Genomic DNA, 27,786 nt, shown 5'->3' on the forward strand with positions numbered 1-27,786 from the left:
GCAGAAATGCTCTTCCTAGATAATCTGCTGTAAAAAGCCAAAGCTATATTTTATTTTATTAGCAATATCCTCCTCTTATGCTCTTCTTTCTTCAAGCCGCAGAGCTCAAGTACTGCATGCAGCAAAGAGGATGCCTTTAACCCTGACTTTAAAAGGAAACATACAGAGAATTTGCTTTTTCAAAGTAAATGAGGCAGATTAGTGTCATGTTTGAGGTCCCATTCAGCATCCAGTCTGGTGTGCAATCAGTGTGAATTGGTCTTTTGAAAAAAATACCTGAAGTCCCTACAAAGGGAAAAGATGTATTTCTGGCTTTGAATGATGTTAGGAAACAAAAGTTACAAGTCAAACTAAGGGCTAAATCCTCACATTAGGTAAGCACAGAAAGTTCTTCTAACTGCTTACAACAGCATAAAGCAAATATAGGTATTGACACTGATTCTTCCACAAGTCCTGCTTAAGTCCAGTCCCAAGACCCAGTCATAACATTTACTCATTCTCACTTTGGTCCATGACTCCCTCTCTCTATAGGGTAGGGAATAATCACTGCTCTCTGTTCAATATCTTAAGTAAGCTTAAGCTCATGTTCTTGAAGAAAGCAAGCTGGGATTTGCCTGGAACATACATCCTGCATATTTGACAGCCATCACTGGGGTGCTGAACAGGCACCAGAGGAGATAGGAAACATTGTGATGGGATTCAGCTCCCTCTGTGACCAAGAAATTAGTCTCCCTGTATTTCAGGACCACTTCCATAAATGAGGAGAATACTCTCTCTCCATCTTTAAAATGGACACTGAGAGGCCTGATAGAATGAAGACTGGGATGTACTCAGCTAATGGGACTATGAAGCCTATTAAAGCATTCAGGAAATAAAAAGAAATGAGATGACTGCTGCCTTTTCCCTGTATCAGCAGAACATCAATGGTAAAGGATGGTACAAACCAGTGAGTGGTAGCTGTGAAGGAGCTTTATAAGAGAATCTGTAACAAGGATAAAACCTCTGTCCACCGCACCCCATGACTATTGACCTCCAGTGACTCATCTAAACAGCTAAAGGCAGAAAAGCACAGGAGGGTTAAGGTGGTACTTACTAATACTGCCATTTCAAATTGTATTTCATTAATGCATAGGAAAGGATTTTAGTGAGAGAAAAGTCTACTTAATCCAGTTTAATATCCACAGTTGAAGTGAGCAGTGACTCCATAGCGCTTTATTTCTGTCAATATCAGTGAAACAAGGCATTATGGGTAAATCCACCTTGGAAAAATTTCTAGCAACTATATGATACTGACAATTATTATTTTTAATTAACTGGCTTGGGAAGAACATTCCCAGGCTGCAAATAATATGGCAACTGGAACGATTTATCATAATTTTCAAGAAATTCATCAACTATGTTTTGTAGTGTTCTGATGAAATGTAGCCATCTCTTAAAGTACACAGCAGTCAACCAGCACATTTGCACATGGAAATGAGGCAGCTGACTATATCTCCACAATGGGAGGAATTGCTCTATTCTTTGAAAGAAGCCATGAGGATCATTCATGTACATAAAGAGTGTGTAACAGCTTCTCTTCCAAAAGTTCCCCCAGTAGATCAACATTCATGTCACTCAGTGCATCTGTCCTGCCTTGGAAGTCTAGATCACATCACACATGGATTTAAATCCGTCACTCACAAACATCAGGGGCCAGCAGCACTCTCACTAGAGACTTGTTCCTTCTTGACATACTTTTGTGTTCTCCTGGCTTTAATACAGTTATCTCAGCAGGAAAGGGTATGAGTCTCTAGGGTAAGACATACAGAAAGGTTATTGTGGCTTAACAAGTGACTGACTGCATGTCAGATAAACCTGCAACAATGCAATACAAAATATGTTGGTCAACAAAAGAGATTTAAGTTCTCAGTATGTAAGACTAAAACACAGAGCTCTGATCTCAGTTCCAGCTCCAGAGTGCTTCCTGCATACCAATGTCCTAAGAAAAAATAACTTACCGCCTCAGCTAGTTAACCAAGATAAAATGAACACAGAGCAAAACAGTTGTGAACCCTGATTACTTTTGTGTATACTTTATGCTAGAGATGAAATGAGAAGTCTGAACTGTGCCTTTATATCATGTTGCCACCCTTATCTTGCTGACGTCCCTTGTTTGTTGACTTCTGTAAGGTCAAGGTCACACTTGTAATTACACTTCTGTAATGTAAGGTCACACTTATACATGCCTGAAAAGAGGGAGAGAATAGACACTGCACTGTGGGAATGAGCTAGTTTGGACAGCCAACAACTAATCTCATCAGCAAACCACTGCAAAAGTGCTCAGAGCTGTGACTTCGACCAACAGAGGAAAACAGCTCAGTGGAATTCCCACGAATCTTCTCTTTTGCAATTTTCCTTCCCTCTCCCTAATTCTTCCTCTCTGCTCTTTCCCCTACCAAGACAAGTTAGTTATCAAGAACCTTCCATAAGCAGTAGAACCAATTAGAAATGCCTGAATGTAGTCTCACAAGGTTTGCCAATCAAAGACTGAAATTACTGTACACACAAGTGGTAATTTGAAGGACCTACAGACTGACAGACACTGAAATAAGAGGAAAGAAGAGAATGCTTGTCATGTTCTGAAAAGACAACCATGCATCTCCTTTTCATTACTTTTTATTACAGTGATCACAACTTCCTAATGAATATCAGTTTCTGTCATAAAACTGTAGCACATAATCTCATACAATTTGGCACGATTGACAACACAGCGGCCTCTCAGAGAAAAAAAAGACTTTTCAGAGGAGTCAATTATGGGGAAAAAAAATAACAACCACCCAAGTAATCGAAATAGTGGATAATTTGACACTTCATTTTCTACATAAATATACTTTCTTGAGAAGTAATTTACTGGTTGCAAAAATTCTAAAAGCAAAATATAAAAGTAAACAACAATCTGCTATGGAATACAGCATGGATGGTAAGTGACAAAATACCATATTTAGAAAGGAAAACAACTGCCAAAGACAGGTAACAATTAATACCTTTTCTTAAAACTGCTCCTAGCCAATTGCTACGCAGCATCCTCAATTTGTTCTTAGTGGACAGGTATGTACAGCATATAAGGTATTTCACAAACACTACAGAGAACCATGCAGTAGCTGAATGTGTATAAACAATGGACTGCCTAAAAGGCTGGCAAATAATCTTACTGTGAGTAGCCTCCTACTTCACAGATATCCCCAAGACACCAGTGACTTGCAGCCTTGCTTATTTAAAAATTAACTATATGCACCTGACCTGGTCTCTACATGTCACACAGGGACAGTTTGCTCTTACTAACACTGCTCAGTCTTCCTCAGTATAGATAAGAGGAAAGATAGATTTCCTATAATTCAATTTGGAAAACTGTTCAGCCATTTTCTGCTCAGCTTTCCACAGTGCTCATCTTCCTGCTCAGAAATGTGAAACATTTCTGTGTTTTCAGAACTATTCTAACACCCAACAGCTCTCATTAGGGAGTGGAGAAGCTAGATGCTTAATGCTTCTAGAAACGAGATAACTAAGTAAGAGCTTGACATACCATAGGTTCTTCAAATAGGAGACAACATATAATGGGTTTTTCAGAAAATCTGGTACTTAATGACCAGGTAATGATAAATTTACATGTGTCCAATGCTCCAAAAACTCTTCCGTTAACCCGCCCAACACATTGTCCAATCTTGCATATATACATAGGGGCAGAAAAAGGAGACAAACCATATGTTTTGCAAAAATGGGGCCTTTTTCTCTTTATCTCTGCAATTATGAAGTCATAAAAACAACTCTCCGGTCTCATCAAACCTGAGCATCATTTGAGTAAGACCAGATGAATGACCAAATGCTTCAACTTCTTCCAAATACCTCCTAGAAAACACTTCAGTTCCCATGTAGGACGACATAAACCAGAGAGCATGTGCTAATACAAAAACCATTAACTCCTGAAACAAATGCAGAGGCGGAAGGACTGCAGTGAATAACAAACTGCCTATGACCCCCACATATTTTCCCATAGCTCTTTGAAACTACTTCTCTTCTGAACTCTGGGATTATCCATTTCTAGAACAAAGCATTCCCACAGGCTGTATTAGCTCTTAATAGCAAAGAAATCAAGAGAGACAGTAGACCCTGAAATCCATTTTTCCTTAACAAACTGAGCAGATGGCCAGCCTCAGTTCCTCCTGCCTTCCCTATCATTCCCAAAGGAAGCCTTAGGCTAATGTTCAGCTGTGGCTTGAATCCCTAGATACAAAGCAACATCAGTTGCATCTGTATGATGCACTGGCAGCTACACAAACTACTTTATTAGAGGTTTTACTGGTTTACTTCCATGAAGTGTAAGCCTCCTCCCACTTGCCAAAATATTCTACAGGACTGCAAGAATCTTAAGCAACCTTCTCACATCCCTCCCAAGCACCTCAGCTGGTGGGAAAGGAGCCCTACCTCCCCCAGTCTTGATCAAGGAAAGTTGCTCCTAGGTTCTAAGGAAAATCTAGACAGGAAACACAGCTGAGCTATATTTAAGGTAATTTAAAAGTTAGGATCTCTGCATCAGCTGTTATCCACCACCATCATTCCCCAATAGAAAATAAAATAAAATAAAATAAAATAAAATAAAATAAAATAAAATAAAATAAAATAAAATAAAATAAAATAAAATAAAATAAAATAAACTTTTCTCCCTTGCAGGATACTAGTCATTCAGAGGCCAAGCCTTGTATAGCAATATAAAAGAATCTGGCCTTCCCCCTAGTCAGTCTCCTGTGCCTTCAACACTGCTAGGGGAAAGAGAGGAAAAACAACAGCATCAGAAGGGCACACTCAGAACCCCTCAGTACCTACAGCCTAAGGCCTGTTAGCACCTACCAACACCCAGAAATGCCACTGCTGGACTGACCATACCTATTGCTCTTTCCTCACAGATATCAATATACTTCTCTCCCCTTCCTACCAGGCCCACTGCTTTCACCACAGCATTTCAGGCCTCCTTCCCCATATGCAACCCCATGAAGTCTCAAATCTTTCTTAGTGCTCCTCAGCCACTCTCATTTTTCCCCTTTAAGTTAACTTTTACCAGCTGTAGCCCCTGATGTGTCAAAACTGAAGTTTTCCAGTGCTCTGATGAAGCTTTAGACCAGCTTCCAAGCTCACTGCTACAGTAGGAGACAAATGACAGGCTGCTGAAAGTCCAAGACTTTTACCATCATCAAAATCAGCTCTCAGAAAAGCTGACCTTGTATCAAGCTATGCCTCAGTACTGGCATGTTCAAGCGGGTTTTAAGACTGTACTTGCAACAGCAAGTCACTTTCCAAATGACTGCTGACATGAGTCCTGACTCCAAATGGCCTTGACTCTGTGGATTTCAATGAGACCTACACTATTCCTCCAACATAACCTTTTAAAAAGCTTCAGTGCCATCTTAAAGCATGCAACATTGCCAGTCTTTGGGGATCCTCTGGCAGAGGACCATATTGCAGCACCGCCTAGTTACCAAGGGCTAAATTAAACATCCAGTGGCAGCTTTACCTCTGCAGTTCTTTGCTTTTGTTGATTTGGCTTCATGCAATTTAATTTTTCCATGTGAAAAGTTATAGCCATTTTTAAGACATATAATAACAACACTTCATTACCTAAAGGAACGTATTTTATTTCAAACCCTTCAGAGCTATATATTATTTGCCAGAGGCATTACGCCTTATAGCTCTGTTTGCAAAAGAGGTATTAATTTTTACAGGTTTTGTACAGAACTTGCTCATAAAGACTGCTGAACCTACCGTAAAAAGGCCAAGAATAACACTTTATTTCTTCATTACGCTGTTTTTCATTGCTCAACAACTAGCTGACCTCAGGTGAGTCTCACAGAAAACCCAATGCATTACATTAAGGGCAAAAGGTGAGGCCACTTCTGCAGTTTATACAGCCCTCAGAACTAATGAGGGAAAAAAAAAAAAAAAAGAAAAAAAAGTAACAGTATGCAATGCACATACATTTGCTATCCACACCCAAATGAATCTGGCCATCCCAACCTCCAGTTAACTACAGCATATCCACAAGCTCTCCCTTTTTGCATGCAAACTCACCACCACCTAGCCATGGTGAAACTCTAAACCTCACCTTCTCCTGACATTCTTCTGATGTTGGCTATCCCCAAAACCACAAAGCAGTGTCAAAAATACAGCTTTCTTGCCACAAACAGTACACGAAGGAAAGACGGGGAAAAAAAAACAACATATATCAGCACAGTGGCTTTGATAGTAAAAAGCATCATGGGAATCAAGCCTACTAGTTGAGTTAAATCTATGAAGCAGGTATTGATTCCTAGAAGAGCAATCATCTCTAGAATCACATTAATGCACAGGTCTCATGATGAGGAAAGAAATAAAGAGAAAAGAGAAATGGTCCATGCCATAGAATTAAACTCTCAGACTGACTTCCCCTTTGGTCTGATAATACCCTGCACTGAATGGCAGTTGTTTCACTGCAGACATCTGTGACTAACACAGTTAGCTTTCCTAAGGGTTAAAACTTATTTCTTATCTAGCCCTCCCCCCCATTTTTTTTAATTGTTGGCATAAATTATTGCTCTAGTTTGCCAGCCAGTCACTGCCTCATTAGCTCTGCTAATCAAAGTATGCCTAAAGAAGGTATTTTAAATTCTTAACTAGTGAAAAGAGCAGCTAACAGACACAGATGCAAGGCTGAGAAACAATATATTATTTTCTAAGATATCTGGATGATATCTGGTCCTTCTTGGTACAGAAGGCTCACAGACACATAAGAAATGGCAGGTCCAACCTTGTTCTCAAACACTGTTCTTTCCAGTAGTATTCTCACTACTTTTGAAAACCAGTAAAACAGTGCTTTTAAGCACTATGCACTCTACTTGCAGCCTAGAGACTAAGCAGACTAACCAGATGAACCAAAATGGCAGAAGACTAGACAGTAGTTCCCTGACACATTGATATGCAAGCACTCCTTTGCAGAGAGATGGTAGCTCACCACTCCTGAAGTCTTCAGGAGAGAGCCATTTTTGCCAGGGTCAAATTCTTTACATCACAACAAAGAAACAAAGCTTGCAGCATGACATAGGGGTCAGGCTTCACCTGATACATTTTAAAGAAGTGTTTCAAGATCTTGGGACATCTATGGACACACATTTACCCTTTACTCCCTTTAGACTATAGGAGAGATGTGCCACCAAATTAAAGATCTAAACACAGTGTGAAGGAGCAGAGATGTTTGGTTACTGGCTTGAACAGGTAAAATGAGGCATCTGTTGAGCCAGTCACGAAAAACATACTTCATGTGACAAGAGCAATTGGAACATATTATACGTAGGTTTTAGACCTATTTGTCAGACAGACTGAGCATACACTTCCTCTGTGGAAGAAAAGGGAACTGGAAGATCCTTACTGCTGATGGAAAATTCTAGCTATTTGTGAACAGCTCCTACTCTGCAGATAACCCAAGTTTATCCCACTGACAGCTTTTTAAAGTTGGTGCCCAGCATTGGGAATTGCATCTCAAGACATAATGCAACTTAAATTCATAAATGTATTCTTTGCATGTTGTTATTATCATTTACAAATAATGCTAACTAAATAAAGCTGAGCTGCATGGCAAACATGTAGCTTGCCTGTTAATGCTACCATGTGAGGTCTTTCAGACCTGACATGCTGTGGCTATGTGGTTTGATTAAAATCAGCTATTCGAAAGATCAATCGCTTAGAGAGAAAGATGTGCATTTTAATTCAGAGAGAATAAATAACCAGTATTAGACAAGGCAGATTGGCTCCTGACTTTAGAATGATACAGCAGGGTGCATTTATTAGAAAAGCAACTACTTTAACTTTTAATTAAAACTGTAAGAGATTATAATGTTCTTGAAAGGTACCAGAAAGACAGCACTATTAAGTCCTCACTTAAACAAAAAATACCTCTTCAGGATACAGGTAGCATATTTTGTAAACCCCAGATTTTTCAAAATCTTAAAGGAAAAAAAAAAAAGGTTCCAATAATAAAAAAATATATATTTAAAGTTACAATACTCTGATTGAAAACTGAAGCTGGCTGCAACATTTCCAAGTCAATTTATTTTTAGGATACAAGCTAGGTAAGAAGCATTCCAAAAACACACTTCTTTTCTTTTTCCAGTATCCTATCGCACAAATGTTTCTTGTCAATTTTCCCCAGTCTGTCCTCATCAAATAAGGTCACACCTGAAAACCACATGACCACATGCACACTGATTTAATTCTGGGTAAGGTAGCTGATGGTTAAAATCAAGATTTTTAAAGGCAGCAAGTTAAAATATAAAAAATAATGTAAAGGATCTTTTCATTATCTTTGCAGAACCAACATAGAGAAACTTGCACACAACACCAAGGACTACCTCAGCCATCAATATGACTCAAAATTTAAGAGGATAAAAAAAATTAACCTTTTTCCTCAAGATATCCAAACCTTCGTGCAACTTCCACTAAATTTAGTAACACATCCCATTTTTCAGATTTGCTTTAACAGTTGAACACTTGTATATACTTCCTTACATAGTAAGTAGTTTTACTATAATAAGTGAGTCTGTTTAAGGACTAAGTATTAAGTAAGGAAGAAAACTTCAGATTGCTGGTTGTGAATTTGGCTGTTTCAATTTTGGGATGTACAGCTCTAAAATACTTCCCACAGACAAGTCCAGCCTCATCCTTCCCCTTCACCCTTAAGAGATTTTTATCCATTCTTAAAATCTTGACCATAGATTTCATGATGTCGAACAGTGGCAAAACAGGAAAGAGACAAGCTCACCAGTTTGATACAACTCCACATTGTGGGAATTGGACACAGGAAGCTTTTGCTGTTATTGGCCTGGAACAAATTGATGTCAATAATGGAAAGCGAGGACATACTGTCTGTCCTCAAATACACAGCACTGAGTACCACTCAGAAATAAATATTTTTTAACAAAACTAAAATGCAAGACCCATCATGCAAAATAAACAGGTCCTACCCAAAGTTCTTAACTTCTGTAGACCTTGGATCTACTAGAGCTGCAGAATAGTAGTAAAATGACTTTTCTATTTGGTCATTCCTCTTCGCTGGTCATTTGTCCTAGAACCTGCATTTCTGAACAGGCATAATTATTCTTGAAATACTGCTGCTAAGTATCCATTTAATATCAAACTATGTAATTTTACAGTAAGATAGTGATGAAAATTAAAATATACAGAGCCCAAGCTGGTATTCTGTAGCATTTTCCTACATTAAAGTCACAGGATGAGGTTCCTAGCATTTAGTAAAATTTAAGCATATTTATTTATACCATTAATTCATCAGTCTCGGAACAGATATGATCTCACCTAATTTTTACTTATTTAAATAAGATCAACATAATGAATTTTGCAAGTTATAGAAGCTAACTTTCTTTAAGAAAGAAGCCACATCAACCTGCACAACATTAGAGGAGTTGGGGGGAAGCTTACCTACAATAAATATTCTGTATTATTCTTCAAAGGTAATACCAGTATTAATGTCTGAAGTATTGGACCTGCCAGAGAGGATGCTGTGGAGTGAGATCCTTGCCACAGTCTGAAGAGATATGGGGAATCTGACCTCTTCTAAAGACAGGAAGACATCACCTCTGCCCCTACCTCACTGGAGGGAGGAGTTCCACAACCCTGAATGAGGACAGGAAACAATCCATCTTATTTCTCTGTACATTATGGAAATTATGAATAAGAAAACACTTCCTGAAAAAACAGCAGAGCATCCTGATTTAAGAAAATGGCAACACATATTTCAAAAAACAAGCTAGGCTGCTTTCCCTTGTAACTCTTTACTTAATAACGTAAGACATGAGTATTATAAGGAAAAACGGATAACAAAAAAGGCAAGACAGGTAACTCATGAAAAAAAAAAAAAAACTGACACATTCTCAATGACTCAGTATTACAAGATAGAGAATATCTGTAAGAGGGGAAGGGGAACTTTTGGAGTAAGTACAATCTTATAAGTATTATAAGACTGAAAAACAATGTATAACTGCATCTTGAGCCTGACAAGCAATTCTTACAGTCAGAGTGAGGGATGGTCTAGATCAAATTCATGAATCCAAATTCCCTCTTAGCCTGTTCATTTCTCAGGCTTCATAGTAGATCCTGGACCAGGTGGATCCAGAATCCATAGGACCTAATTGACATGAATAGATTTGGGTCAACCTTTTTGGCTAGGAGTGACTGCACAAGATGCAAAGAACTGCAAAATCAAATCCATGGTCTCTCCTCCTATTAGGGCTCCTGTTCCAGCAGCCCTAATACAGCAAAGTATTAATTAAACTGAGATTCAAGCCCAGTCTTAAGCCAGGACTCACTCAGCCTCAGCACCATTTACAATCCAACACATGCTGACACACAGAAGTTCCAGCCCACTCTAACACCACCACCACTCCAAGACAGAAAACACAAACACTTTCTCCATCTTACTGTGGGTTCAAGAACATGTTCATGAAGTCTGAAAAGACCAGACACAGAAGCAGTCAACCACACTACGGCACAAGTCAGCAAATCTAGCAAGCTCAACTCTTCTTGATTCAGTGTGGACAAATTGCAGCAGTGCTACAGCTAAGTCATACCTAGTGATGCAGAGAAAACACAAGCAGGTTAAAGGCCACGTGTTTTGAGCTCCTTTCAAACCTTCTCATTTCCTTGTAGCAAAGACAAATATGTAAGTGGACGACAACTACCAGTCTGGCTTTAAAGCGCTACTAAACAGAAGTCCAATGACTATCCTCAGTCAGATTAATTTTTTTCAGTTCCCACCTAGTTACTGAGACTTATTCATATTCAGCTTACAAATATAATAAGGACTGAAAATCTCTGTATGTTTTAAATGTGCACAGCATGTGAGTACTTAAAAAAAGGGGGAAGGGGGGGATTATATATATGGAAAGAGTGGAGCCAAATATTCAGCTTGTGCAGACTCTTACATGCCCTAGAACTACAGAAACTTATGCCAACCAAAGTCCTGACCCTAAGATCTGATTCATTCCTCACAAACGGGCTGCCACACAAAACAAAGTTAGGTGGAAGTTATAAATGATTGTTATTTCAGACATAGCATTTGTCGCCAAAATGTCAGGAACTACAGTACCTGCTGATTTCTTGAGCTCTTTCTCTTGATCTGCCACCACTAAAGTTTACACTGGTTGGTTTTCGTGCATCTTCTCTTAATTAAAAGCACTAACCTGTTTTGCTTGAGTAATATTTTTTTCGGACATAAAATATACTCTTCAGGCATGAAATTCTGTGAGCTGGGTGCTCAAAAATACTTATTAGGTGTTATGAAATTGCTTCTAAATTTTGCATCCTTTTGACATAGGCATCTTCATAGCCTAATGCTGTCCATGTGTGAGTAAGTATGTACTTCCAGAGTAAGAATGGTAAAATGTTTGGGAATAGCCATCAGACATTTAGAATTATTCTGAGTAACAACTGCAAAGTGGACTTGCATGACTCACGTTTTATGAACTGCCAAAGAGAAAACAAGAAGGAGGCTGAAGACAAGATATGACCATCTAAAGATGGAGATCCTATTATTTTTATCAAAAACTGTAGAAGGTATTTCAACATAAGAACATTTGCATCTCTGCAGCAAAATTTCAATGACATTTTTAAGCCTGGACAGCAAAGCCACTTTTAAGACATAGTACAAAAGGCAATGGGACATACAACATTGTCCTTGGATTGTCAAACAGGCACTCTGGTCTGGTTAAAAAACTGACAAACAGATGGAGAAGATGGCCTCATCTGAAACTTTCATCATCTGGTCCTCTGCAGTACTTGAACCAGTAATATCATGTTCTCTCCTTAAGTGAAGTGTTGAGGAGACTGATAAATACTTGTGCTATACATGAGACATCAACATTGTCGTCCACATGCAAATGTATCTCTGCATTTGTTTGGGATGGGCAACTCAACATACATTGAAGCTTGGATGCAGACTTGAAAGTTTAATTCTAAATAAGTGATGGAGCAGCAGCGTCAACATAGTAACCACAAGTCATGAAGTCTGCAGCTCTGTTCAAAAAGGTTCCTTTTTAACTAACCATCTTAATGTATCCTGCAATACATTCCTGTTCAAGAGTTTATGTGTGAACGAGACATTCCATAAATTATTCCAACCTAAATATTGATTTACATTTTGGAATACAATTCTCTGCTGCTTCTCTTACCTCCATCCTGAAACTTGCTCAACCTTTCAAAGTATGACGACATAGGAACTTGAACAATATCTAGAATTGCCAGCAGTGTCCGAGTCAGTCTAAGAAGTTCACTAAAACTATAAAAGCCAAAGTAGATGAGGTTTCGAGCCAGATGTACCACCTGTGACAAAAACAAATTAAAAAATAAGGAAACGTTAACTTCTGTAGTATTCAGCTGTGCAATACAGTCGCATTTTCTACAGCAGCTTGCACAGAGATCCATAGCTGGAGTGCATTCACATTAGTACAAATCTTTCCAATGATTTAAATGGGCTTTGGATCAAGGCCATTGACATCAAATGTTTTTCAGAGTTCAGTCAAGTTGAAGGAGGAAGAATGAAAACAACATGAGGCTTCGGACAGACTGAAAAGGTCCAATTGCATCTGGAAAGGTATGTAAGATCAAGAAGAAAAATACCAATAAAAATAAAAATATTTATTTATATTTATAAATATTTAATAATTAATTTTAATTATTTATTATTATTATTAATTTAATTAATAATAATTAATTAATATTTATAAATATTAATATATTTAAATATATATTTATAAAATATTTAAATAAAAATATTTAAAGAGACAGCAGTTACAGAGAAGATGGAAGTCATAAGAACAGCAGATGTCTGTCGAAAGTTGAAATGGAGGTGATTTCAGATGACCAGAGGCAGAAGCAACAAAGCTTGGGAGGTAGATTGGAGGAAGAACTGTAAAAGCTGTAAGCATCTCCCCTTTATTCAATTTTATTTGAACCCATGTGAATTAGGCCTGTCTGAAGTTTCTGTAAGGAATTTCAAACAATATTTGAAACACAGGATTAGATTATTCCAAATATTTCCTTCAGTGTCCTATCCTACACAGAGAACAGTACCTTCTTACACTGAAGAGTCTCTGCATTAGCAACCACTGTGTACAGAAAGAGTGTACCACCATTTATCCCCACACACACCCCTTCCTCTGCCACTGAAATGCAACAATCTTGGAAGAAACAATACAGCTGTTTGACGGAAGATATACTATTTTCTGCAGCAAGTCATCAACAAGAACACTTGAAATAGAAACTAGGGCCTTATTGGGACCATTATTCTGCAAGTACCTTTATTTTGAAAGAGACAGCATTCATCTAGCTGAAATGAGAAATACAGTAAGTTAGGAAGCAGATAGCTGAGAAGTACCTCAAATGTAAGTTTATTTTTCTCTTTGTCTCCAAAAGGAAAGGGCTGATTTACAACTTCTTTCAAGTACTCTTCTACAAATTCCATAGTTAGTGCAAATTTCCTCTTCATTTCATTTCTTGAAGAATCTGTGAAAGAATCATACCTACAATGCAAGGCACAGAAGGAAGGAAAATTAAACACCCCTAATATAAAGATCAGCTGCCACTGAAGAATAACCGAACCAATCATGATGCTTTAAAATCTGTCAGTTCTCTGTAAATCACTGACAGTACTCTGTAAGGAGAAGGGATAGACATCAGTTAATTCTACACAGATATGCACAGATGGCAGACAGAGGACGCACAAACCTTCCCTCCAACAGTACCACAAAGTATTGCAATGAGCAGGAATAACAGAGACAGAAAAATACGATGGTTCTGACAGCACTCATAAACGTGCTCATCAGCCAGAGAACAGAATAGAACAGAACAGTTGAAACAGACTTTTCAACAATCATCGAGACCAATTGCCTGACCACTTCAGGGATAACCAAAAGTTAAAACATATTGAGGGCATTATTCAAATGCTTATTGAACACTGACAGGCATGGGACATCAACCACCTCTCTAGGAAACTTGTTCCAATGTTTGATCAGCCTCTCAGAAAACAATTTTTTCCTAATGTCCAGTGCGAACCTCCCCTGGCGCAGCTTTGGGCCATTCCCATGTGTCCTGTCATCAGCTACCAGGAAGAAGAGACTAGCATCTCCCACTTCACCCACGTCCCCTGCACAGAAAGTTGAATAGAGCAACAAGGTCACCCCTTCTTTTCTCCATTATTATCTCAACCATAAAGACAGCAGATCAAGAAAGCAACTTGGGACAATCAATTTCTACCACCAATTAGAACTGTGTTGTCTTATGTGTCAAAGTAGTCCATCATCCCCCTAACAGAAGCAATACTGGCTGCTGGACTGCTACACTTCTTCCTCTTTGTCTCTTCTGCCAGATACCTCCATTTCTGGGTCTAGCCCAATGGCATTGCTCCATCAAATTACTTAAGCCAGAAAGGGTTTCCACTGAAGTCCATGAGCCTTCTTCCATACTTAAATTTAACACATGCTTAAGTACTTTGCTGGACGGAGGCCAAAGCCTCTGTGAACTGTTTCTGGGGCAATAGCTACACCTAACTCTTAAGTGGCTTTCCCACTGCAGATTCAAGTTGAGCTTGAAGTACAAAACTCAGTTCCAACCTAGTAAATGTGTAATGTTAGACAATTTGATTACTTCAAGTTTGGTTATTCCAAGAAAAGGCCATTCAATTTTATCCCCAGTTTGTTCTGTATAAGAGAAATAATGTGAATAAATAAAATGAAGTAAAACTGAAGATGTGGCACTAAGGGACACAGTTTAGTGACAGAGGTCAGTAGATTAGGCTGATGGTTGGACCTTCAGTTCATATTCTGAAGGCCTTTTCCAACCTAGATGATTATATTTCCACATAAACCATGGAAGTTTCCAAGATTAACAACAACTAATAGCTCATTGTTCTGCAACAAAATAGCTTTTTGCATACATGTTGACATTAGACATCTACAACTGTTTTGTTCTGAGACTAATCCCTTTAAAATACTTTTGTACGGTTTTTTTTGCAACACTCGCAACTCACTCATGAATTGTAATCTTGGTAGGAATTTCAGTCCACAATCGGGCATATCTGACAGGTACCACAGACTCCTGTGGATCTCTGTCCACATGCATGTGTAGCATCAGACGGCAAAAAGAAGCCCGGAGATCAAAAGGGAGGCTTTCATCAGACATACATCGTAGAATCAAGTCTACTGACAGTTGTGCAGAAATCTGGTTGATGGCTAGATACTGGCGGTCCAGGCACATTCTTGCAAAGAGGTTCAGCTGGTACCTAAAAGAAAAATAATAGCATGTTTCCAACTGATTTATTTGAACACCATGAAACAAAGAACCTCATAATCTCCCTTTACAAGTCTGATGTCAGACCTTCTTGCGTAAACTCTAAAAATGGTTGAGTTACCAACTCGCCATTAAAAATGCTAACATCAGGCTCCAGTCTCCAAGAAGACTGAACTCCCTTCGAAATTCAAAGGAAGCAATGTTCAAAGGAAGGCTGAAGCATTTGAACAATTTGTTATCAATCTGTGTAGGACACTGTTCCTTGATCCTGTCTCCTCTCTAAACCCCAGAATGCTGAGGAATAGCTTCTTCAGAACATGTCTTGCTTCCAAGAACAGCACAACCTAAAACATAGCCCCAGAAATAAAAAGTAAGAGGAAAAATTAGACAGACACAAAACTATCACAAAGAAAACTCCATATTTGTCTGTAATAGACAGCAGACACTGTGATGCTTTTTACAGGAAAAATCTGAATCAAACTTTTAATCTCAGTTTCTGGTATGACCTGGTTTCCTTTTTTGATATTAACAAATCAACTGGATCAGAACAGCACCAGGCTCCATGGAGAGTTAACATTTTTCTTCCGTTTTTTTAAGCGGTTTTACCTGTAGTAGGTAAGAACTTCTAAATCAGCTTTTGTGCCTTCCTTTGCCTCCTGAGCTAGGTGTCTGATGGCTTTGCCATGAGGTTCCTTGTTACTGTCAATCCAGTAAAGCCACACTTCCTCTTCATCAATGTCTTCCAAGATGACTGGGCATTCCAAGGGATTGTCCATTTGTGTTGAAACCAGCCTTCAAGGACAAAACATTGACAATGGAGTCACTCACAAGCTGCTACAAATGTAACAACAGAGCACAGAGCGAAAAGTTACGTTCTGATTATGGATGCTCACTTGGTCTGAATGAGAATGTCGGCATTTCCTGGGCTCAGCATAAACTTGCAGATGAGTTCCTGAGTTACTGGTATTGCTGTGGTGTTAGATACACACAGGTCTGAGAGATAATCCAAGAATCTGTGCAGTCAAAAAACAAACAAACAAAAACAACAGATGCAACAGAACATGAAACTTTATACACTACACAGAAACATCACTGTATAAATTTCTAGCATCCGTCACAAATATATTCAGGGGAGCATATATTATGAGATTTATCAAAATACAGTCTTTGCTTATTTGTATTATTGCAACTTACAACAGATAAAAATGAGCAATAGCTTTGAGAGCAGACTTGAATGGTGCTGAACAATCAGCTAAGGAGAGAAAGACAAAGACCTCAAGTAAGACATTTACCAGCAAATCAAAGGCCAAAGTGTTGTGCCAGAAATTAAAAGCAACCTGAAGCTGTCTTAAACTGATCTGGCAGGGGAGGTCCACTAAAGGTCTTGTCCTGGGAGCTCCACTGAAGGTCTTGTCCTTGTCAGGAACCAAAAGCAAGAGCACACATTCTTGCCAATCTTACCCAGCAGGTAACGGGTGACTCCCTAACCCAAGTAGCAAGGAGATATTACTTGTGCTGAAGACAGTCACGTGTCCTCTGTGGAACTCCATTGCACTGGAGTACACATCTACAGGTTTTAAAGCTGCCTTTTAAGTCTCTGAAGTGACACAGTCAACAGCAGAGAGAGAAGATCTGGCAAGACTTTCTGTATTCAAAGGAGTCATTCTATGTAAAGCTAAACTAAGAAAGCTGCATTGCATGGAAATTTGTTTCCTATGAACCTGCTTCTACATAACAACACAGAATTCTGCAGTATTTACCTAGTTGGAGCTAAAATGATGCACCAGAGCCTTGAGCAATACCCTAAATTGCTAACAGAAAAGTGGTATTCACAATTACTGAGGATAGTATTTGACCTTCAAAATTTCTTATATTCGTATTACTTTGGTACTTCTACAACTGAAAAATCTAATGAAAAAAATAAACAATTTTCCATTAAAAAAAAATAAATAAATTTACATTATATTCTATCCTAAAGCTAATAAAAAAATTCTGACTGAGCTAAGTTCAAGGCCAGAATTTTTCATTTGAAACAAAATCTGGTCTAGAACACATGTTCACCATCCTAGGCCCCTTTCAGGTCTGACTTGCAATCAGTACCTGCAGAAAAATGCTTAATAAAAAAAAAATGCAGAACTGATTAATAAAAGCTTAGTTAAATTGACATCTATGTCATTCACACCAAGATTATTAGCAGGAGAATGAACACAAATGGCAGTTTTGCAGAGGAGCAGAGTTATGAGAAATTAGAATATCTATTTGTTTATCTGTCCCAATCTAAACTAAAGCCATTTTTCAGAAGTGTTTTGCAAAGTATAAACCTTGCTCTTCACCAAGCTCTTGTTCTGAAATGCATGTATTGTCAAATTGTAAGAGTTAAGGGTATTTCTGATATTTTCTAGAAGCGTTCATGTATTTTTTAGTCTGCAACATCAAAAAAAAATCAGCAGGAAGAAAGACACAACATAATAATGAATAGCAGGCATATTCACTGCTGCTACAAATATAAAAGCCTATCAATATAGAAAAAGAATATTATGTGGACCACTTCAAACCTTGGCTCTCGATTTCTCCTGAGTAAATTAACAAATGTCTCTATTTCTTTAGCTGTGATGTGTTTCTCTAGCAGTTTTCTGTTGTTGTGCAGCAAAGCTGTGATGGTGTCTTCTGCCAGAATGTCATAACCAATCTGGGATTGCATGACACAGAAGTTCTTAGCAATATATTCCTGAAAAAAAAAAAAAATTAAAAAATAAAAATTTGCATCATCACCTGTTAAGCACTCGTGTTTTTCTTTTAGAATCAGAAGAATCTACCTCTCAATTAACAATCAAAATAATCCTCAAAACTTTTCTCTCTGAACTGGCCTGAATGAAGGAATATCTAAGCACCTCAATTATATACTCCAGGAAAAAAGATATAATATTAGGTTTGACTAGCTTTTCTTATTCTTTCATAAACCGAATAAATCCATTAAAATACATATAAAATTCAAGAAATGGCAAACATTTTTTAAAAGAGGCAAAATGAAGATTTGTACAGTTTTAAAAAACTCCTCTTCCCCCTTTCTAACCCCTCCCAGACAGAAATATTTGTGAGTAATATTAGAAAGAAAACAAAGAAACCACACATAAAAGTTCAATCTTTTATCTCCAGCCCCTTCACATTTAAAAAATTAGTGATTTTTTTCTGTGCTGCAATGTGCAAAGTACTTGATAACTTGTTCTGAATTATATCATATTCATTAGGAGTCTCCAGAAATGGAAAAACAGGCTACCTGACAGAATAACCTCTTGTTTGACTCATAGCCATCACTATATAAATATTTAACAGAAACACGTTTTTTTTAGCTTTCCCACTTCATAACCCAGAGTCCTTGAAGGAAACAGTGAACCTATGACATTCATTGCTGATCACTCCATTCATATAAAAATGCCTACAAAACAAAAGCACTATTCCACAGCATGGGGCAATAATAAGTGAGTGACTTTCTACTTACTACTAATCTACACAGAACCCAGTCCTTTCACCATCCCCAAGGATTACCACAAAATCACGCTTGTAAGTACAGAGTGCAAGATCAAACCCAGGATATATAATTACAGAATTTAGGGGAAAAAAAATATCTTGAATACCACTGACCTGGTTCTTCCTGTAGTCCTGCTGGGAATGTCTGAGAACTCTGTAACATAACCTTAACATGTATTTGTATGGGGCATATCTCTGGTCACCTAGGTCTTCAAGTCTCAGCATTGATCCTTCACCTTTGTCCTTAAAAGGAGCTTTGAGGATCCCAAATATCTGTTCAAAATCAAAAACACTGAGGATTAAAATCAAACCAAGATTTTTCCTTAACCTATAGCTGTCTATGCCCACTAACAGAATCAGCACAAGGCCCCTACTGACCCAAGTCAGAAGTGAATCACTGTATTTATTATCTAAATATTACTAAATATCAGGGGGCAGTGACTATCTCAGACATTATAACTTATGTGTTTAGCTTTGTATTTTCCTACCACTTTCTCTTGACTGTTATCTCCAGCTTAAAACACTGTAAGTTAAGTGCCTTAACTTTAGCTAAATTAAGAAAATGGAGAACAATTTTTTTTTATTATTATTATTTTTCATTTCAGTAACTTAAAGGAATATTTTTATTAAAGGAATATTTAAGTCACTTTCAGTGACTTAAAGGAGTATTAATTCTGATTTACATACCAATTGGCCCTCAGACAAAGTCAGGGATCCATAAGGGCATCAAAATTTTTTGTACAAGGAAAGCACTTGCAGGACTGGGACCATATAAAAGGCTTGTTTCAAATTTGGTCAACAATTTGCTAACAAATATAGTTTTAAAAGTCCTCAGAATTGCATGAAACCAACAGAAAGTCCTTTGTGCTTCTACGTGATTCACAGACCAAGAGGTGAGCTTTGATTAATCAGTTTTATATATAAGCAATCCAATTAGACATAAATCCAAGATGGCATAAACCAGATTACCTAAAACACTGATTTTATCAACTCCCTCTATCTTACAATCTATTTGTAAATACAAGCAAGTTATTAATACAGTAGGGTATACCTGAGCCAATATATTTTGTTCCCGCATTAATTTTTGTCTTTCTCTGTTTGGCTTACTTATGACCACATCCAAAACTTCCTGCCCGTTGTTAGGCACATCAGCAACAAAGAAAATCAGATCTTCTAATAACTTGGTTACAAACCTAGAACAGACAAATCGTTATCATACAGATTTATTCAACATATGCTAGAATTCATTAAGAAAGAAAATCACATTTTAGAACAAGCTTTATCTAGCACAATGATACTTCAACCACTGCAAAGCTAAGTTTGACAGGTACGTAAGATTTCCAGGTCTCAGATCAGCATAAGCTTGAATCCATCATAGGTGTTTTACCAAGGCATTAAACAACAACCAAACGGAGAAAGGGAGAAAAATGCAGGATGCTGAACTCATGCAGAGTATTCAGAAATCCAAAATCTATACCAGTTGGCCTCAAGGCCCAGAAACAGCAGAAAGACACTCTTACACAGCCTAGCAAGTATTTTTACTGGTAAATTACTAATATTGGCCCATGAAACAAGATGATGCACTTACTAGAGGAACAAAAACACACAATTTCCCTACCAACCCAAAAAATACTGAAAAATGACTTGGAAAAAAAAATCCTTTATTTCACCCCCTCTTCGGGGGTGAAAATACTTGTCAGAAGGAAATGCTAGAATGGACAGAGACAGTAACTATTTCTTCTTTCCTATCTTCAGGAAACACAGAAAGAAATAATACTAAGACTGGTCATTGCTATCTTGGTACTAACATACCTTACCAGGTATACATAGAGAGAAGCATTGATGACCACAGATTTCAATGAATCTTGCTTAAAAGAACTAGCAAACTTGAACAAACAAAACCCAGCACATGTACTCTTTGGAAGCATTTGAAGTTGGCTAATATTTAGTCTGTAATTATTAAACATGTATGCATGCTTTGAAAGCAGCAGGGAGATGCTCCATAGATTTTCAAACACATCTCTACACAAAGTTTCTGTTACGCACAAGAAGTCTGGGCTTTTCTGCTAAACCCTCTGACTGAGATTTAGCTTTAAAAATCTCAGCCCACTGATGGCTGGTGGAAAATAGCAAGGTTCACAAAACAAACTACCTCCCTAAAAAAAAAAAAAAGAAAAAAAAAAAAGACAGGAAAGGCCAGTATAGAGTGAAATAACCAGGAACAAACTCTTGGAATCCTTACTTACCTAATCAGGAAGGTGGTAACACAAGGAAACAAACGTAATTTTTTTTCCAATGGAAATTACAGAAACAAACAAATAATGACATTATCCTGAAATCACTCTGAGATGTTTGATGTGTGTGTTGTACCAATCCATCAACCTCAGGAATTGACAATACTGAACCGCAGTGACACAGCAGTGCAAGGCTAATAGAGGGATGTCACACCTTGATTATATTGTATCCCTGTTTGGTTCTCCTCAGTAATGAAATGTTTTTCAACATTGAGTACCAACACCTTAGCCATTACAGATCTGCCTGTTAAGATAAATCCTCCATCTGATATTGAATCATCTGTTCTAGTTACTACTGACAAAAGACTATGGACTCAACAGACAGCATAAATTCAATTTTATCACCAAAAATTAATGTTTCCAGCAAAAAGTTGTGCATTATGCATGGCAGAATACAAGATAGAAATTAACACTGTCAGAGATGCTGTTTAATATTCAGTTTTACCAGACAGGTGCAAACAAATAGCTAACTACATCACTTACATTGGGATATATTTGGCTACAATGTACAACAAAAATCCGTAATTCAGGAGTGGGTGTAAAAAACAGACGTTCTAATAGCGCTCCAGTTAGAGCATGGATGGACATAAAACGTAAACACTAAAGACAACAAAATGATGTAAAATAGGAAAGGAAACCAGTGAAAAACAAAATCATAGAACACCCTGGGTTGGGAGGAACCCACAAGGATCATCAAATCCAACTCCTGGCGCAACACAGAACCATGGGAAAATCAAGCCATATGTCCAGGACTATTTTCCAAACACTTCTTGAACTCCAGCAAGCTCAACGCCATGACAACTGCCCCAGGGAGCCTGTTCCAGAGCACAACTACCCTCTTGGTGAAGAACTTTTTCCTAAGACCCAGCCTGAACTTCCCCCAAAACACAGCCTCATGCTATTCCCTCAGGTCCCATTGCTTGTCACCAGAGGGAAGAAATCAGCACTTCTTAGAAGCTAGAAAGGAAAGGGACAATTGTGGCAGCCACTCAGTCACTCTAAGACCTTCTTCTACTATCCTAGCAGTATGAACATGCAGTACAGTTCCTGTATGTTGCCCACCATACAGATGGCTTCATGAACATGAGAATCAAATCCAGTGAACCCAGACATTACAGCTCAGAAGTGGCTCATTACACAAGATTAAGGCAAACATTTTGCATTTTCTTAGGGAGCTACCTATTTATTTATGTAGCCAGTGAGCTAGGGAAGTGCTGTTTACCACCATTTTACACACAAGATACACAGAGAAACCTGAGGTGCAGCAAAGATCTGACAGAAATTGAATAAATTGAGTCTCAGGCTACCACTCTCAGCATTAAAGCATCCTCTGGCAATCACCTGTATCTCCACACAGGTGCTATGAACTTGCACCTAGGGAGGAATAACCCCAAGGGTCCTGCACCTAGGGAGGAATAACCCCAAGCACCAGCACAGGTTGTGGGATGACCTGCTGCAGCTCTGCAGAGAGGGACCTGGGAGTCCTGATGGACAGCAGGCTGACCATGAGCCAGTAGTGTGCCCCTGTGGCCAAGAAGGCCAGTCAACGGTATCCTGGGGTGCATTCAGAAGAGTGTTACCCGTAGGTCAAGGGAAGTGATGTCCCCTTCTACTCAGCCTGGTGAGGCCACGCTGAGAGTACTGTGTCCAGTTCTGGGCTCCCCAGTACAAGAGGGACATAAAACTAATGGAGTGAGTCCAGAGGAGGGCTACGAAGATGATTAGAGGACTGGAGCACCTGTAGTATGAGGACAGGCTGAGAGAACTGGGCCTGTATCCTGGAAGAGAGAAGACCGAGGGGAGATCTCATCAATGTATATAAGTATCTGGGGGAAGGGTATCAAGAGGATAGAGTTGATCTCTTTTCAGTTGTGCCCAGAAACAGGACAAGAGGCAACAGGCATAAACTGAAGCACGTGAGGTTCCGTCTAAATATTACAGGGCACTTCTTTACTGAGGGTGACAGAGCACTGGAAGAGGCTGCCCAGAGAGGTTGTGGAGTCTCCTTCTCCGGAGACATTCAAACACTGACTGGATGCCATCCTATGCAATGTGCTCTAGGTGATCTTGCTCAGCAGGGGGGTTGGGCTAGATGATCTTCAGAGGTCCCTTCCAACCTCAGCCATTCCGTGATTCTTTGAACATACCCATTACTGTTACACCGTGATACCATAAGTAAACAAACACAAATTTAGGAAGGAAAAAAACAGAACTCACTAACCTCCTTTCATTCTGGGTTATTGTCCCATTCTCCAGCTTTTTAACAGTTGATGCTAAAACTTTGTTTGCATCATTGGCGAAGTCCAAGTCTCTGACCTCGGACAGAGGAACTGACACAATGGCAAAAGCTTCCTTGTCCTCTTTGGTTTGGCATGTCCCAATCTGCAATAGCGCTTGGTTTAATATGGGTAAGCAATTGTCTCACCTTTACCAATTATGCATATTTTATACGTTGAGACGACCAGCAGAGAACTTCAGTAATGAGGTTGGGATTCCAACCCCAAGAAATTAGTATTTACCTTCAACATCACGGGCCTCTCTTCATCAGTATCTATTGGAATGCTAGTACTAGTAACCCAAGTATTAGTGCATAAGTGCCTCAGTCGGACATATGAGTTCCTAAAGGAGAACAAAGGAAACAACAGGATAGATGGATCAGTCCTCAGCTAAACTAGGCAAGATGGGATTCAGTGTAACAAATGACCATGTCATGAGACTCAAGAGTCTGAATCACACCAGACACTCATAATAAAAGGGTGAGGAGGACCTAAAAGTTACTGTAGCACCTTTTCTCTTTGTCTCCCTCTTCTTTCCGAACTACAGCATAGAGCTGTAGCAAATACAGCATCATGGAATTATGCAGAATGCTGTTCTTAAATATTTACATAAGCTTAGGAGTAGTATTCCTTACAGAAAGAAAAAATAAAAATAAAAAGGTGTTTTAAAATCCTATCTGAATAGAAATACATTTAAAGAAGAAAAAACAATTATTTTCTTATTATTTTTTTCTGCAGAGTAATGAACCTGTTCCACCTGTCACAGCACAAAAGCCAGAAAGTAAAACTGACCATAGTTTCACAGCTTCACCATTATGATCTGCAAACCTTTGTTCCAGAAAGCAAGCGTTTATAGTATCAGTTCTCAACTGAAAATCAAGCGAACAAAGAGCAGACATGAGATTCTTTTAAATTCTTTCCATATGATAATTTGTGGTATTATCAAAAAAGCAGAGCTGAGAAATCAATTACAATTTTTACTCTGAATTCTACTCTTTCATATATTCACTGTAGTCTTCACTTACACACTTTCTTCCATGCTGATGGGCTTTGAGTACTCAAGTAGGCAAATGATCTGGTACTTGCTCTGCTAAGTTTTACACTTTAAAGCTGTATTTACCACCATTTGCAGGTACCCAGCTTTAAAATCCACCCTCATAACCACTAGCCCCAAGTGTCTGCATGCCCATTCAGTCACAACCAACACTGTAACCTATCTAGCCAATCTCAGCTAAGCAACACAGTTGAAATTCCAAATATTCACAATTAAAATCCAGAAAACACTTCCTGGCTTAATTTGAATATTAGAAGTGTTCAGTGGCATTATGACCTGTCAGGGAAAGAGCAGCACAGGTCACCATACACATTATTTTGTTGTGGACAATTCAGTTAGATATACTAGCAGTGCAGTTTTTTCAAACAGAGCACAGAACTCAATTCTGTCTTCATATATACCTATGCAACATTTAGCCTATTATTTTTCTCTTCACAGATTCTCTTTAAGCATCACTTGTTCTATCCTTATAATTATTTTACCCAGTCACAGCAGCAATATCATGTTTTATACATCTCTTGTTTATCCATGAACACTCCTCAAATTTTAACTGAAGGATAATACTTGCTTATGTTTGATTTTTTTCTACTTTACTCACCAGCATAATACCAGGAAGAAACCTTGTCAATGTAGGGTTTTTGTTTGTTTGTTTGTTTGTTTGTTTTTTGTGTGTGTGTATGTTGTTGTTTTGTTGTTTTTTTTTTTACCTTGGAACCAGGCAATCAGCTCTCTGAAGAGTGGTGGCATCCAGTTCAAAGAGAGATGCGATGTCATTTCCATGTGGCACAGAGACCAAAGTATACATAATCTTCTCCCCTGCTTGGCGTTTCTTCTTTGAAGCAGGAAGGTCGCCGTCTCTCTGCTGATTAGGCACAAGGGTTATTTGCTTGCATCAGGGCCCATTATAAGTTCTCCAATTACCTTGTGGACAAGTAACAAGTAATACATGTGAATTTTTTTATTATTTTTTTTTTGTACATTCTAGTACGAATGTACCATGACTGGCTTTGGAGTGTGTAGCACAAAGGATGCACTTTGCCCCAGGCACATGGGGTCTCAGACAGTCATTATAACAACAGCAGGTCACCAGCTACAGAGAGACTGCAGAACTGTATACATTATTGCTTGACACCTACAACTTCAAAAACCTGCAGCAGTTATAGACCTTTCACTCCCAACAGATGTAGCTACACAATGCTAGTTTGGAAAAGGCCAAGTTAAAAGAAGAGAAGTAATGAAAATTGGATTTTTAAAAAGTGAGGAGGGAAGTAAAAAAGTGAACAATTTGCTTATTTCCACAGTTGTTTTATTTAAGTTTGCTCTTTCTTTTTTCCCCTCCCATATGGTCAGAATCAAAGCAGCACACCTTCCACACAGGAAAAGCCAGAATATCTGTCCTATTAAGGCGTACTTGTTGTTGGAAGGGGGTGTTGTGGGAAAAAAAGCACTAGATAGATTGCATTAGAAATCTTAGCACAGGCTGATAATGCATTAGAGGCTGGATCCAACCCAGGTCTGAGCAAGCCCACAGAAACGGAAGAATTTCACACCTTTAAAGGAGCCTAGCTTTCAAGAGACATTTACAAAGTTTTGTGTGGTGTCTGTGTTGGTGTCTCCAAATAGGTATGTGCATCAAAGAAGGTGATCTTCCTCCCCCGACCTGCTAGAAGTCCATGGGAATTCTGTGATCCAACACCACTAAGCAGCCATCTTCATCTTAAGTTACCTACATACCCCTTGGCTTCACAGACTCTAAATGCTACCTTCTCTAAGCCTAACCTCACCTATCTTTGCTTGAAGAAGCAATTCAGAGTCTATGCCCATAACCACACAGCAACAAGTAGAATTACTGGCATAAGTAAAAGCTATTCCTCCAGGGTGGAATATACATATTACACATATTACAAGAGACTAATAACCAATTAAGAGACAGACAGCACAGAGTCTTTCTCATACACAAAACACATTGTGAGAGTAGAAGGAAAGAAGAATGAAGAAAGCCAAAAGAGAAAATCAAACACTGGAAATCTGAAATACTATTACAATGATTTATGGTGCACCTCTAGGGAAGAGATGTAAAAAACAATGCAAAGAGGCTGGACTGTACTTCGTTTGTTTGCATTAGTACTTTGATTAAAACTCAACTGTAAGGGATAATCAAGGGCAAAGCTTTGATTATTCATATTGCCAATTATGCTACAAAATCAAAGATGAGTGAAACTCATCTAAGTAAGAAATTACTAGTTATCATCTCATTTCAAGGCACTTTTTGAATCCTTCCAAAACATCAATTTTTTTCATTATCAGGCCTAGAAAATGCCAGCTTTCCATCCCATTACTTTTTCAAAGGAGAAACAGTAAGAAAAAAACAGGAAGAAATAGTCTCAAAAATTCTACTTAGGTTCATCTAGTGATTAGAGTATTGTCACTCATTTTTGAGAGGAATGCTTGCTGAGACAGGAGAAACATCCCCTGTGTCTTGCAGAACAGCAAACTTTCATCTGGCAGTCCTCACATTCTCTTGTACCCCAGACCCAAAAAATACTAAACAAGATCACACATAGAAACTTAACCTGTATGTGAGGATTGAGAAAATAGCAAAATTTTTTGTCCACCACCATTGGTGATTTCCATATATATTTTGTTTTACAAACTCAGGATAAGATCCAAAGTGGGAAGGCAGGCAAACTACAGGTGAATGCTCTTAAGAGCTTAATAGGTAGGAGTGAGAGTCTAGCATCAAACAAAAATCTACTTCCCAAATTTCCAAACAAACTGGAAAACTGGAAAATCTATTTAAAATTCAAGACATCAGTAAAGGAGTGAGGAATACAAGACAGTTTAGAACAGCATCCAAAATTGCTAATAATTCCCATAACTTACATCCAAAATTAATTAGGTTTTCCCAGAACCTACCCACTCTACTATAATTTCCAAACTGAAAAGGATGGTATACAAAAAGGCAGGACACTTCAAATTATTTTTTTTTTCCCTAGAGTTCCAGGAAAAATCACAGACCAAAATATGAAACCATACTCTGTTCCATGTTGTGAAGTTTTTTTATATTCACTCATTACCGAATGCCTGACCACTCCCAACAGGCCATTAAGAATGAGCACATACACACACGTGCAGGTTTCTATGACACGCAGCAAAGTGAAAGGCAGGTCTCCTGTGCTGAAGTAGTTCAAATGAACCACTAGTTCTGCAGGGACGTTCATCCTGCAGTTTGGGGCTGACTTCGCTCAGGCATGAGTCTCCCCAGCCATTGTATAGA

At 38.4% G+C, this 27,786-nt stretch overlaps 1 protein-coding gene across 1 annotated transcript in view; it reads right to left on the reverse strand.

Annotated features, from left to right (window-relative positions):
• Positions 1 to 27,786, reverse strand: part of ITPR2 (inositol 1,4,5-trisphosphate receptor type 2) — a gene marked incomplete at its 5' end in the record, with an annotated part of 269,840 nt that overhangs the window by 167,816 nt on the left and 74,238 nt on the right. Inside the window, 11 exons of the mRNA XM_084290744.1 lie at positions 12,243 to 12,393; positions 13,448 to 13,592; positions 15,098 to 15,349; positions 15,964 to 16,149; positions 16,251 to 16,370; positions 17,913 to 18,085; positions 19,000 to 19,158; positions 19,937 to 20,078; positions 23,401 to 23,561; positions 23,699 to 23,798; positions 25,217 to 25,371. Of these exons, the coding sequence (XP_084146870.1) occupies positions 12,243 to 12,393; positions 13,448 to 13,592; positions 15,098 to 15,349; positions 15,964 to 16,149; positions 16,251 to 16,370; positions 17,913 to 18,085; positions 19,000 to 19,158; positions 19,937 to 20,078; positions 23,401 to 23,561; positions 23,699 to 23,798; positions 25,217 to 25,371 (1,744 nt within the window). The remainder of the gene's footprint in view (positions 1 to 12,242; positions 12,394 to 13,447; positions 13,593 to 15,097; positions 15,350 to 15,963; positions 16,150 to 16,250; positions 16,371 to 17,912; positions 18,086 to 18,999; positions 19,159 to 19,936; positions 20,079 to 23,400; positions 23,562 to 23,698; positions 23,799 to 25,216; positions 25,372 to 27,786) is intronic.

This window comes from Netta rufina (genome assembly GCF_964035555.1).
Source record: "Netta rufina genome assembly, chromosome: 1".
Classification (NCBI taxonomy): domain Eukaryota; kingdom Metazoa; phylum Chordata; class Aves; order Anseriformes; family Anatidae; genus Netta; species Netta rufina.